The sequence below is a fragment of the Furipterus horrens genome, unplaced genomic scaffold, assembly GCF_987537825.1.
Source record: "Furipterus horrens unplaced genomic scaffold, mFurHor1.1.pri manual_scaffold_3, whole genome shotgun sequence".
Classification (NCBI taxonomy): domain Eukaryota; kingdom Metazoa; phylum Chordata; class Mammalia; order Chiroptera; family Furipteridae; genus Furipterus; species Furipterus horrens.
This window is the reverse complement of record NW_028327173.1, coordinates 39,745,069-39,758,986: the sequence shown is the minus strand read 5'-3', so window position 1 is coordinate 39,758,986 and position 13,918 is coordinate 39,745,069. Positions and strand designations below refer to the sequence as shown.

At 40.6% G+C, this 13,918-nt stretch overlaps 1 protein-coding gene across 1 annotated transcript in view; it reads left to right on the top strand.

Moving 5' to 3' along the window:
- The window catches only part of FYB2 (FYN binding protein 2), a 103,774-nt gene that overhangs the window by 36,513 nt on the left and 53,343 nt on the right, over positions 1-13,918 (top strand). The window contains exons 2-4 of the mRNA XM_090271642.1: positions 3,455-4,202; positions 6,495-6,656; positions 8,418-8,451. Coding sequence (XP_090127768.1) covers positions 3,455-4,202; positions 6,495-6,656; positions 8,418-8,451 — 944 coding nt within the window. The remainder of the gene's footprint in view (positions 1-3,454; positions 4,203-6,494; positions 6,657-8,417; positions 8,452-13,918) is intronic.

Below are 13,918 nucleotides of genomic sequence, written 5' to 3'. Positions count from 1 at the left end.
TGAAAAAGAACGACAAACAAACTCTAAAGTGAGTAGAAAGAAGGAAATAATAAAGATCAGAGCAGAAATAAATGAAATAGAGTCTAAAAAATGATACCAAGAGCTGGTTCTTTGAAAAGATAAACAAGACTGACAAACCTTTTTATTTTTTTTTTTTATTTTTATTTTTTAACTGTGTGGTTGCCTCTCACTCGTGCCCCTAACTGGGGACCTGACGTGCAACCTAGTAATGTGCCCTGACTGGGAATCGAACCAGCAATACTTGGCTTGCAGGCTGATGCTCAATCCACTGAGCCACGCAGCCAGGGCTAGACTGACAAACCTTTAACCAGACTCATAAAAAGAAAAGATCCAAATAAATAAGATCAGAAATGAAAGAGGAGAAATAACAACTGACACCAAAGAAATACAAAGAATTGTAAGAATATATGATGAACAATTATATGCCAAAAAACTGGACAACCTTGATGAAATGGATAATTCCTAGAAGCATAAAATCTTCTAAAACTAAATCAGGAATAATCGGAGAATCTGAATAGACATTACATCTAGTGATATTGAAGCAGTAATAAAAAAAAAACTCCCAACAAACAGAAGCTTGGGACTGGATGGCTTCACATGTGAATTTTATCAAACACCTCTCCTTCTCAAACTATTTCATAAAATTCAACAGGAGGGAAGGCTCCCCAACACATTTTAAGAGGCCAGCATTATCCTAATTACAAAACCAGGTAAAGGCACTACAAAGAAAGACAATTATAGGACAATATCCCTGATGAACTTAGATGCTAAAATCCTCCACAAAATGTTAGCAAACCAAATACAGTAATGCATCTAAAAGATCATACACCACGATCAAGTGAGATTTATCCTGGGAATGCAAGGTTGGTACAAGATTTGCGAATCAATAAGTGAGATTCACCACATAAACTAAATGAAGGATAGAAACCACATGATCATATCAATAGAGGCAAGAAAAGCTTTTGATAAAATCCAGCATCCATTTATGATCAAAATTCTCAACAAAGTGGGAATAGAGGGGACATACCTAAACATAATAAAGGTTGTGTATGACATAATAAAGGTTGTATGACATACATACACTGCCAGCATCATACTCAATGGGCAAAAACAACAGGTGTTCCCCTTAAGATCAGAAACAATACAGGGATGTCTGCTTTAACCTCTCTTATCAATATAGTACTGGAAGTTCTAGCCATAGCAATCAGACAAGAAGAAGAAATAAAAGGCATCCAAATTGGAAAGGAAAAAGTAAAACCATCTTTATTTGCAGATGACATGATACTTTACATAGAGAACCCCAAAGATTCCACCGAGAAACTACTAGATCTGATAAATGAATTCAGCAAAGTAGCAGGATACAAAATTAATAACCAGAAATCAGTTGCATTGTATATGCCAATAATAAACTAACAGAAAGAGAAATTAATCCCATTCACAATTGCTTCAAAAAGAATAAAATACCTAGGAATAAACCCAACCAAGAATGTAAAAAGACCTGTACTTGGAACAATACAAGACACTGAAGAAAGAAATTGAAGAAGATACAAAGAAGTGGAAGAACATACTGTGTTCATGGATAGGAAGAATAAATATCATTAAAATATCCATACTACCTAAAGCAATCTATAGATTCAATGCAGTTTCTATCAAGATTCTAATGACGTATTTCACGGAAATAAAACAAATATTTCAAAAATGTATATGGAACCAAAAAAGGCCATGCATAGAACAAATTTGGGGGAATCACACTACCTAATATCAAACTATATTACAAGGCCATAGTAATCAAAACATCCTGGTACTGGCATAAAACTGACACATAGATCAGTGAAACAGAGTAGAGACACCAGAAATAGACCCACACCTTTACAATCAATTAATATTCAACAGAGGAAGCAAGCACATACATTGGTCTAAAGATAGTTTATTCAATAAATGGTGTTGGGAAAATTGGACAGACACATGCAGAAAAATTATCTAGACCACTTTATTACACCACACACCAGAATAAGTTAAAAATGCATCAAAGACTTAAATGTTAGGCCAGAAACCATAAAAATCCTAGAAGAAAACATAGGCAGAAATATCTCAGACATTGCTCGTAGAAATATTTTATCTGATATATCTCCTCAGGCACGGGAAACAACAGAAAAAATCAACAAGTGGGACTACATCATACTACAATGTTTTTGCACAGCAAAGGAAATCATCAACAAAATTAAAAGACAACCCACAGAATGGGAGAACATATTCGCCAATACATCTGATAAGGGGTTAATATCCAAAATCTATAAAGTACTTTATAAAACTCAACACCAAAAAAAAAACAAACAATTCAATTTAAAAAATGGGAAAAGGACCTGAATAGACACTTCTCCAAAGAGGGCATAATATGAAAAGATGCTCAACGTCACTAATCATCAGAGAAACGCAAATTAAAACCACAATGAGATATTACCTCACACCTGTCAGAATGGCTATCATCAATAAATCAACAAACTACAAGTGCTGGCGAGGATGTGGAGAAAGGGGAACCCTTTTGCACTGTTGGTGGGAATGCAGACTGGTGCAGCCACTATGGAGAACAGTATGGAGATACCTCAAAAAATTAAAAGTGGATCTGCCTTTTGACCCAACAATTCAACTCATGGGACTATATGCAAAGGAACCCAAAACACTAATTTGAAAGAACATAGGTAGCCCCATGTTTCTTTCAGTGTTATTTATAATTGCCAAGATATGAAAGCAGCCCAGGTGTCCATCAATAGATGAGTAGATAAAACAACTAGGGGACATTTATGCAATGGAATACTACTTGGCTATAAAAAAAGAAGAAAAACTTACCCTTTACAACAGTATGGATGAACCTAGAGAACATTATGCTAAGTGAAATAAGCCGGTCAGAGAAATAGAAATACCATATGATTTTACTCACATGTGAAATCTAATGAACAAACTAGACTAACAAGCAAAACAGAGACAGACTCCTAGATGGAGAGCAGAATGACAGCTCTTGGGGGGAGGTTAGGAGCTGGAGGAATTGAGCAAAAAGGGAAAAGGACTCGTGGACGTGGACAGCAGTGTGGTGGTTGCTGGGGGGAGGTGGGTGCAAGGGGATTAAATGGTCATGGAAGAAATACAGTAAAGATTAAATAAAAAAGATTTATCAGCAATTGTTAATATGCTTCCCTTTATAAGTGTTTCCTATATGTTGTGAAGAAATTACACATATTTGAAGAGTTTCAAAGAGGATGTAATTGTTTTCATTCCATCTCACATAGACAGTAGCATTCTTGGCTGATCTTGCTCACTGAGTATGCAATGGCATTGCACTGGCACTTAGAGCCCCTGAGCATGCACAGTGAAGTCAGCTAATCATGCTGCTTTTTCCTAAGATAATAAGACATTTCTATTTTCCTTTATGCTTTAGGGAAGATTAAGAAACTTCAAAGAACTCCAAGCTAAATTCCAAATGTTTGATGCTCCATCTCTTCCAAGACCTATTAAATCCCCAGCAGGTGTTCCTCAAAAGGGGGACATTGGAAGCACACAGTCAATGAGGATTTGGGCCAACAGGAAACCCCTCTCATCCAACAACAATCAGTCCCCACCACATTGTTCCAGTGGCGAACCCCAGCCTCTTAACCCCCAGAAAATGAAGTTGGCGCAGAGGAGTGAAATTCAGAAATGTTCTGATTCCCTAGAATCTCCTGGAAGTTCTACTTATTCTGCAATGAATTCACAGAAGGCTTCTCTGCTTTTAGATGTGAATCAGTCAGATGCTAAAATAACCGTTAAGGAGAAATTGGTGCCAACCAGTAGCTTCAGAAACAAGCTCTGGAACTGGGAGAAGGTTTCATCTCAGAAAAGTGAAATATCATCACCCTTTCACCTTGCCAGTTCTGAAGGTAGGGCTCTCCATCTGGAAGATCAGAAAAGCACAGGCCTTATTACTCCAGAGGGGTCCAGGAAAAAGCTGCCTTTAAAAGGATCCCAGACTATTTCTTCCCAGAAGTACTTGATGGCCCAAAGAAAATCACATGTCACCTCAAAAGATTCCACTTTTCTACCTTCTCCACATGGAAGAAAGAACCTAGAACAGTCCCATCCTGAGAGGAGCCCAGCAGGGAGCACCTGCCAGCCCATCTATGAGAGGGAGCTTGCCATCTGGACCCCAGGTGAGAAATCTAATCCCCACAGGTGTAGGGGGGGAGAGCTCACTGTGTTTTTCCAAGTTAAAGCTTGCTAACTTGAGAAGGTCACATATGTGACCTCAGCAATGTTTGCTCTAAACTACAACACAGGTATTCCAGGACCATCTGCTAAATTGTAATTTCAGGTTTGGGCAAAGTGATTAATCTCCTGGAATTATATTGAGAGACAGTTCGGGCAAATTTGGTTTTGAATCTTAGTTCTACCTCTTACAAGATGCATGAACTTGGGCAATCTTCTTAACTTAGAGATCTGGGTCTGCTCTCCTAGAAATCAGATTCATCACCAATCTTTGCTGTTTGGGTAAATGGGACAACCAGCCTCTTGGTTGCTCACACCCAATGCCTAGGAGTCATGTTCTATTCTTCTGTCCCTTTCTTTCTTTCTTTGCATCCAATCCATCAGCAAGCTTTTGGCTTTACTATGAAAATATGTTCTGTATTCCTCCACTTCTGTCCATTTCTGTCCTCTGCCCGTGTCTACACTACTATCATATCTCACCTGGACCACTGCAATGGCCCAGCTGGCCTTCCTGCTTTTCACACTCTTGCCCTCTTGTAGTCTACTCTCCTCCTAGCAGACACACTTATCCCCAAATGATGCTTTCCCAGGTAAACCTTTTCTAACCTCTCTATCTAAAGACCACTAGCTCACCACCAAGAGTTTGCACTCTTTTATACCATCCTGTTCTTATTTCCTTTACAGAACTAATAGATCTCTGTAAGTACCTAGTTAGTTTGTTTACATGCTTATCATCAGTCTTATCCTATGGGAATGAAAATTCCTGAGGGCAGGACTCCATCTCCAGCCCCTAGAACCATATCTGGAATATAGCAGATAAACGGTTATTAATGAAGAGATAGGAAGGAAGAGGGGATGAATGGGAGGAAGGATCAGTGGGAGGAAAGAAGGAAGGATGGATTGGTTACCTACCTGGTGGAATTGTTAGGATAATTAACTAAGCTAACCCATGTAAGCAACTGAGCACAGTGCCTGGTAAAAATTAGGGGCCCAATAAGTAAGTGATCATTTTTGTTTTCACTGTGTCTTCTCCTTGATTTGATAAAGACTGAAATTCCTGACATTGGGACCTATAATTACAGCCTAAAAAGGGAGGAACTTTGGCCATGCTGGGAGGGCAGGAAGGAAGCCCACCAGCCGGCTTGCACAGGACAGTGGGGCTTTGAGAAAGTCACGCTGGTATATTTGGGAAACACAAGCCAACTCCTTTAGTTTTACCATTTAATCAACCACTGCATTATGTAAACCAAAAATCAAAGCAATTAGACAATGTAAAGATTTTGTGCTGTTTTCAGAAGCAGCAGATACGATTTTTATATATAATATTGGAATTTCTATTGGAGCTTGGATTTTTTAGTACAAAAGGACAAAACATACAAAACTAGGACTATCCTGCAGAATACTAGGACACAAAATCCTCAGGTGCCTGGGTACCAAAGTCAGCCTAGAAGGCTGTCCTAGGCTATGAGTTCTGGAAATCAGAGATTATTTCTCTCTTCTTTATAGCACCCATGTTATTTGCCTGTCATAAGTGCCTGAAGAATCCTTTCAGGGAATAGATATTATCCCTTTCCTCTGAATGAGGCCCTGTGCTTGGTGCTGGGAAAAGGTCAACGTGACCCTGTCCCTACCCAAAGAGCCGACATTCAGTGGGAAGTTAGGCCAGCCCCTCTAATATGCCACAACACCACTGGAGAAGTGTTAACAATGGGCTATGGGGATACCAAACAAGAAAGCTTCTTAGAGGAGGTGTCATTGGAGCAGAACCTAAAGAAAGAGTTGAAGTTTGGCAAGAGATAAGTAAGAGACCAGCATTCTAGAACCATGAGTGGCAAGAACAAAATCTTGGATGTACAGAGCTTTTTAAGGCTTTTAAGATCAAATCTAGAGAACCAAGAAGTCAGTGGTGTGAGTGAAAGATGTTTGGGCTGCAGGTCAAGGAAGTAGGACACTAAAATCTGGTAAGAAAATAATCTGGAAATGTCAATTGTGGCCATGTGGCGTGCTGTTCAAATGCCAAAGGAGGGAGTGAACAAATGTCATGCTGGAGAAATTGGGCTTCATCTTCTGGGCGGCAGGATGGTGACAAGATCAGGTTTGCATTTTGATCTGGACATGCTGGCTACTGGGTGGAGAATAGATTGGAGGGGAATGAGACAAGGAAACTGGTCAGGTTCACCCAACGAGCCATGTAATGGAAATTATTAATAACCTACATTTGGACTATTTGTGCTCAGAAGAACAGCTGGATTTCAAGCATCACCAGCTTCCCAAAACAAAGCCACTGCCTTCCGTGGAGTCCCTGGGTCCTCCTCCCACAAAGCCATTGAAGCCGCCAGCAGTGAACCTCCAGGCCTTCCAGAGGCAGACAGCTGCTGTTCCCCAGACCCACAGGGAAGGTGAGGAAATCCACACACACACACACACGCACACACACACACCCGCCAACACACACACTCCTGCAACACACACACAGCCAGCCAGAGGAATCTAGTGGGCTGTCTCTGGTGTGGTTTCCCCGAATCACCTCCCTCTCCGCATGAGCTCCCAGGTGACAATGCTGAACTGCTTTTCCATGGGGCTGGACATCCATCACTGCTTATTCTCACATAGAGGCCATGGCAGCTTGCCCATAAAATGACAAATCTGCGGGAATTGGCCCCTTATCGCTCCCAAGCCAGCCTGCTTCCCCTGAGAGCATTGCATTTGATCACTGGGAATCCATCCAAGAGGAAGAAAATGAAAAGAAGCATGGCAGGGAGGCAGAGAACCTTTGTGTTTCTTACAAAGCCTGTGTTGTCAATACAATCTGTGCAGCAGAGGAGGGAGAGGGAGTGAAAAGGGAGACAGTCAGTGTGAACTTGACCTGTAATCATGACGGGGGTTCCTCAGGCCCCTGTGATCTGCCTTCAGTAATTCATGAAGAGCTCCCATCCCTGCCCCCACTGGTCCTTTCCGGGACTGGAAGCAACCCTGGAAGCCATTTCTCTGTGCTGTTATGTGTCTTCCTCTGCTACACAAAGGAGCACTTTCTTACCCGCTCTTCACCCCCACTGCAGTCTGATCGTGTTGACATTTTAAACACCTTTGCTTCTGTTTGCTCTAATGAAACACGAGGTAAACATACACTTAGGGGTCATATGGACTGGTGGGCTATCATTTGTTTCACTATGACCGTGAGTGCCAGCAGGTGGTACACTTAGAGAGCTACTTCAAGTTCATTGTTCATTTGACAGCTTTGGGCAATCTTGTGGAGAAATTTCTTTAACTCAGTGGTGTTCAAACTTTAGCACACATCAGAATCACCTAGAAGACCTGTTAAAATGCATTACTGATTTATTAGGTCTGGGTTAGAGGCCTGAGCATTTGCCTTTTTAACAAGTTGTCTGGGGATGTTGATGCTGCAGGCCCAGGGGTCACACTTGGAGAACCACTGCCCTAAGCCATCTGACATCTTATCCTAGAATAAAATTCTCTTAGAATTATATTTTAAGGATATGGCCACCTCCATCTCAGAGACGGCTAAGTATGATTTTTATAAACATTGAATAATTTAGGCCTCAAACCATCTCTCTGAAAGGGAAGAAGATTGTCAGAGAACATAGAACAAAGTACTAGCTCTCTTGTTATAAAATGGGCTTTGTGAATCCCAGCTGTTTAGGTTTGGGCATGTTACTCACTGAGCCACATTGTCCTTGCCTGTAAATGGGGATGATAACATCCCCTCATAGGATTACTGAGAGGATGAATGAATGAGATGAGACATGGAAAGACTTGAGAGCTATTGGCACACCACTAAGTGCTCAATTATTGCATTATTATTATTATTTCAAGCATACATTGGATAGCTACACTCTCTTTGCCAGGCCCTGAGATCGAAGAGATTAAGAGAGAAACCCAACAGACATTCTGGTACTCCAAAAGATCAAGGTCTAATGTAAGAGATTGTACTCCTAATTGAGCACCATAAAGTGTGGGTGAGGGCTTCAATGCAAGGCGAATGATCCCCTGGGTACCTGGAGAAGGGGAGGTTTGGCTGGCACTCAGGTGGGATGTCAATCCACATTTTTTCTCTAGTGTCAGGTCATTGCACAAACATAATTTGCTTTAATAAGGCTGCTGCTAATGTCTCTTTTTCACTTTCCCTTTTGCTCTTGCAGCAGCTGTGGAAGAGGGCTACCTGCCTCTGGAGAGGTGAGTACCTGTTTCTTAATTGCGCAGGAGGGTAGCCTGCCAACAAGGGCAGACAGTGAGCACAGGCCAGGTGTTGGTATTTCTCCAAAGGGTTGTGGGAAGAGTAGATTTGTAAGCTACAAACTGCAACTCTTGTTTTAGATGAGAGGTTAAATAAACTGCATTTAACAACCATGCTGACGTTAAGTTGCAAAGATGGTTCTCTGAGGTACTTTTGTTTATTGTACAGTTGGGTTCAATAAATCGAAACATCAGCTTCCATAGTAATAAACTGAATTAGAGGCTACCGAATGTGGAGGGCAGCTGGCATGATGTTTGGAACTGGTAATGTTCCTACAATAGAAGGACAAAGGACCTTCTATTTTTGTATACTTGTTCCAAGAATTTTGCTATGGAAGTGTCGGTTCATTAATTCACTCAGCCAAGTATGTTGAACCCTCTGATGTGTGTCAGGCATTGAACTGGTTACTTTTTATAGATTTCTTCATTTCATCATCTGGAGAATGCAGTGAAGTTGCTGCCACAAAGACACTAGGACTCAGAAAGGTTGCCGCTTGCAGGGCTGTGATTCTAACTCAGTGATGCCCAAACTATTTTTTATTGTGATATAGTTGACATATAACATTGTGTAAGTTTAAGGCACACAACCTGTTCAATTGATACATTTATATTTTGCAGTATGATTACTACAGTAGCCTCAGCTCACACCTTTATCACCTCATATAATTATTTCTTTTTTGTGTGTTGAAAACAGTTAAAATCTACTTTCTTAGCAACTTTGAAGTTTATAATAAGTATTTTTTACTGTAATCACTGTGTTGTACATTAGCTTTCCAGAATATATATGAATATATATATATATATATATATATTCATATATATATATATATATCCGCCCTGGCTGGTTTGGCTCAGTGGATTGAGCGTCGGCCTGCGAGCTAAGTGTCGCTGGTTCGATCTTCCAGTCAGGGCACATCAGAGAAGGAAAACTCTGACTCCAAAAAACCTCCGCTGCCTTGCGGCATACCTCTTCAGGGGAAAGGCTAAGGGAGTAAACCCCGACAGAAAATCCGGAGCCGGAGTCCCTAAGGCGGTTTGACGTTGTAGTCAACACCGGCAACTCCTGCGGCGCACCTGAAGCCAAGCTGTATTGACTCCGTCTTTCCCTTGGACCCTTCAGCTGCGAAGAGAGGGGGGTTCTGCTGAATGGGCAACAGCAGACCCTCCATATCACCCTGCCCAGGCTCTGTAGCTTCAGTTTCACTGGAGAGGACACTCCAGCGTCATCATAAGATGTCGATTCAACACGGGAGGAGACAGATACCGTGTCACTCCCGAGTCGGACTGCACAGCCATTCTCGGCGGTGCAGATAGACTCTTAAGAAGCTACACCATCGTCTCTCGAGACGGACGGCTGCCGATACGATATATATATATATATATATATATATATATATATATATATATATATATATATATATATATATATTCATGTTGCAAGTTGGCTGGGATTGCCCCTCTGTCTGGGGTCAGCTTGCATCTGGCTGATCTAGGGTTGCCCTGACTGGGGTGACAGGTGCAGCTTGACTTGGCATCATTTGTCTCATCCTCCCACCAGTTAACTGAGGAATGTTCTCCTCGCAATGGCAGCAGACCAGTCTCTGCTGTATCACACTAACATCCTATTGGTCAAAGCAAATCACACGACCAGCCTCAAGTCATAGAGGTGTCCCAAGCACTGAAACTTTATATAACAGAATGCAGGGTTCTAGGAAAGGGTGAAGAGTAGTAGCATCAATCCAATCAAATGAGCACTGAAGAGGAAATATTTGACATGAGTATTGAGAGTCACCATCTGCTGGATAACGTGGGAAGAGGCACAATTAGCAGAGGCAGGAAGTATAAAGTGACACATCTTTACAATAGTTAAGCAGAGTTAGAGCATAGAAAGTGTTGTAAGGATTGGGAAGAAATGGGGTTGTCGAGGTAGACAGGAACCAAATCATGGAGGATCTTGTACACCAAGGAATAGGTAACACAATTGTATTCAACAAAGAGCTGACTGTGTAATTCATGTGCTCCAGGAACGCCTAGGTTAGTGGTTAGTTAAATGATAGCACAAGGTAGGTCAGTAGAAATGCATTCTATGTGCTTGGATCTGGATGAAGGAAAACAATGATTTGCATTATTCACTGGATGAGCATCATCCCCAGTGTGACCATGTGAGGGGGCAATGGCCATTCTGATGGACCTAGAGTCAGTCTTGGTTCCGCCATGCCTTGCATACTGCGAGCATCTCAGTATGACTGAGTGTGCCATGATCGTAGTGTTTAGCTAGACATGTATTTTTTTTTTCTTGCTGCTTGGCTGTAAACAAAGCTGACTTCTCTCTCATTTTCATCAGAGAAACAGAAATCCATTTCAGCCCTGGGCACAAACTTGCTGTGATGCGCAAGTTTTGGGAAACAGTAGGCAGTCTCTAATGTGACACCTTCTTCCTAAGGGATTTACAAGGGCAGTTTGACCATGCTGTTCTTTCATGCTGACAAGAGAACCAAATCTATTCTCCTCTGAAATGAGATTCATTGTACCTCAGTTATGACATAGGCCACAGTGCTGTGGGAGTGAAAGACAGGTGAGACCAAGAGGAACCAGAATTCTTAGGGGTGGCTTCATGAAAGAAGAAAGAACTTGAGGTCTACCTGCTTGGTGGACTGGAATTACATAGGATTTTTGTTTCCTTTTGTGAGACTGGAAGATGGGTGAGGACAGGGTGTTGTTCTAGGAAATAACCACATGTTGGCTTATAGTTGGTTAGTAGAAGGAATGATGGATAGAGGAATGGATTAACAAATGGCTGGCTGGCTGGATGAACAAATGGATAGACCAATGCACATATAGTACAGAGCTAGAGCATGATTGAAAGCAAAGCAGTAGTAATAAAGAGGAGGGTGTAAACACACAAAAAGTATTCTAATATGGGAAAGTTAAGAGGTGAAGTTGGATCCTAATGTGCAGTAAGTGCCATACTAAAGCATTTGAACTTTATTTTGTTAATGGTAATAAATTAGTTTGAACCCCATAAATGTTTGTGACCCTGCATTTTCTCTCCTACTTGCCAGGAGCATAAGGCTGCTGGTTCCCTGTAAGCACTGAAGACATTGGTTCCACCCTTAATCATCTTTATGAAATGGGTGAGGGACAAGGTAGAGGCAAGGGTGTCACTCCTTCTTGCCAGATTTCTGAACCCTTATCTAGTACATTATCTGAGCCCAGGTGACAACATATTTTGGCAACCCATGACTCCCCCTGCTTTGGGCAATGAACAGGAATCAGATACTTGACTCCTAATTTGAGGGATCCTCTCTCCCTCCACCATATATCACTGGCAAACATTCATTGCTCTTGAATTGAGGAAGTAACATTGACATAACTGATAAATAAGCAGTTGTAAAATCAGTCTATTTAACTATGTGATTCCAGTACTTTAAAATGTGTGAGAATCACCTATAAATTTCTACCTTTCTATGGATGGTGTTTTCTGCAGACTTCATATCTCTGCTGGGGATGGGAGGAAAAGTTGCTATTCATAAGGTGTATTTTTGCTAGAAATCATCCATATCAGTTAGCTTTCCCAATTCATTTGAGATTAGTTGTGCAAAAAGTGTCCAGGATTTCTGTGTAAGTCCTATAGTCCAAAATAAATTATTGTCATGTTCTTCTTTAAAAAAAAAATTAGTTTGAACAAGTAAATGCCATGATGCTGAGCACCCTTAGATACAACTTCCATGGAAAGTGGGGTTTATTTGGGAAGATCATTTTCGTGTTCATGGTATTAATCTTCAATACAGATATTGTGTTGTGAATAGACTATGCAGGATCTCATTCCTGGAAGGGGATCCAGCAATTATCAGATGTAGTAAAGCCATATGGCATAGTATTAACAAAATTTTTGATTTTTAATTAATTTTTATCACTTAACACCTATGTAACCTTGTACAAATGCTTTGACCTCTGTAAACCTCAGTTTCTACTTACGTAAAATGGGATATTGGTAGCACTTAACTCATACAGTTTTGGTGAGGATTAAATAAAGTCATGATTGTAAAGTGTTTAGTGCCATGCGTAGCATCTAGAGTGTACAATAAAGCTTACTTAGCATTTATATAAACTTCCACCAAAGATAAAAATTGATGCTCAGAAACTTAAGCTCTTTAAAAATCCTTTAATAGCAAGCTCATTACCTGGAGAGTTCAGTGTTGTTCTTTGTTGAGGCAAATTTTATTCATTTAACACATATTTATTGAACATCCACTATATGCCAAGTCCTCTTATATACATTGAGAATACAGCAGTGCGTAGACAAAAATATCTTACATGTACTCACACACATATGCACACACATTTGTCTGTTTATTTACAAGTCTTCCCAGTTGAGCTGGGGGAAAAAAAGATGACCTTCCTACCCTAGATTCACAACTGCCTGACCAAGATCTCCTCATTGGTACAGTGGACACTGTCTTTATCCCTTTTTTACATGACAGTTCTTAAAAGATCTAACTACATTCTTCTTTGAACTAAAACCCATTTTTTAAACCATTATTCACAAAACAGGATTAAGCTGTATTTTAATGAAATGTGTGTGTGTATATATATATATATATATATATATATATATATGATCATCTTGTTAGGAACTTGATGTATTTGCAGTAATCATTTTTTTCTGAACTTCTTCATATTATCTATTAAATGTGAATAGTCACATTGTGAAATGGAACAAGTACAGGTCTGGAGTCAGGTTCAAACCCATCTTCTGTATTTTAGACCAGTCACTCAACAGCTCAGAGCTTTAACATACGCATTTGCAGAGTGGACACAATAATATTTACTTCACTGAAACCTAAATGAGATAAATTGTATAAAGCATGGTGAACATAGAAGATGCTTGTTGAGTCTTTGTTCCCTCAACATTTGGCCTCTCCATCTCTGTTGTTTCTAGAATATTAATATCTCATTGGTTCCTAAGGGTGAAATGACTCCTTGGAGATTGTTCTCTGCCATCACTTTTTCCCAAGAAAAACAAGCTGGCTGGCATCCCTCTTGACTTGCAGCCCCTATTTGTGTGAGCAAAGCAGGTTAGGCCCAGGGCAGCCGTCAGCTCTGGGTCTCCTTCAGTACTTAGCGGAGTTGGCTATTATTTTATTCATTAGCTATAAATACAGCTTTTCTCCCATTAGGAAGTGTCAGAGCATAGTCCTGACTCAGGAAACCTCAGACTAGACATACAGAAAGAAGAGGCTGTTTATTTCAGGAGCAGAAAAGATTCAGACAGTTCAGTGTCTCTTAGACGCCGGTCTGTGGGTGGATCTCAGAAGTGGACCACTTTCTCTCCTGAACTTTTTAATTTTGTGTTTTGTTTTTGATGATAGTCTTTAAAAGACAATACAAGCCTATTATGAATCTT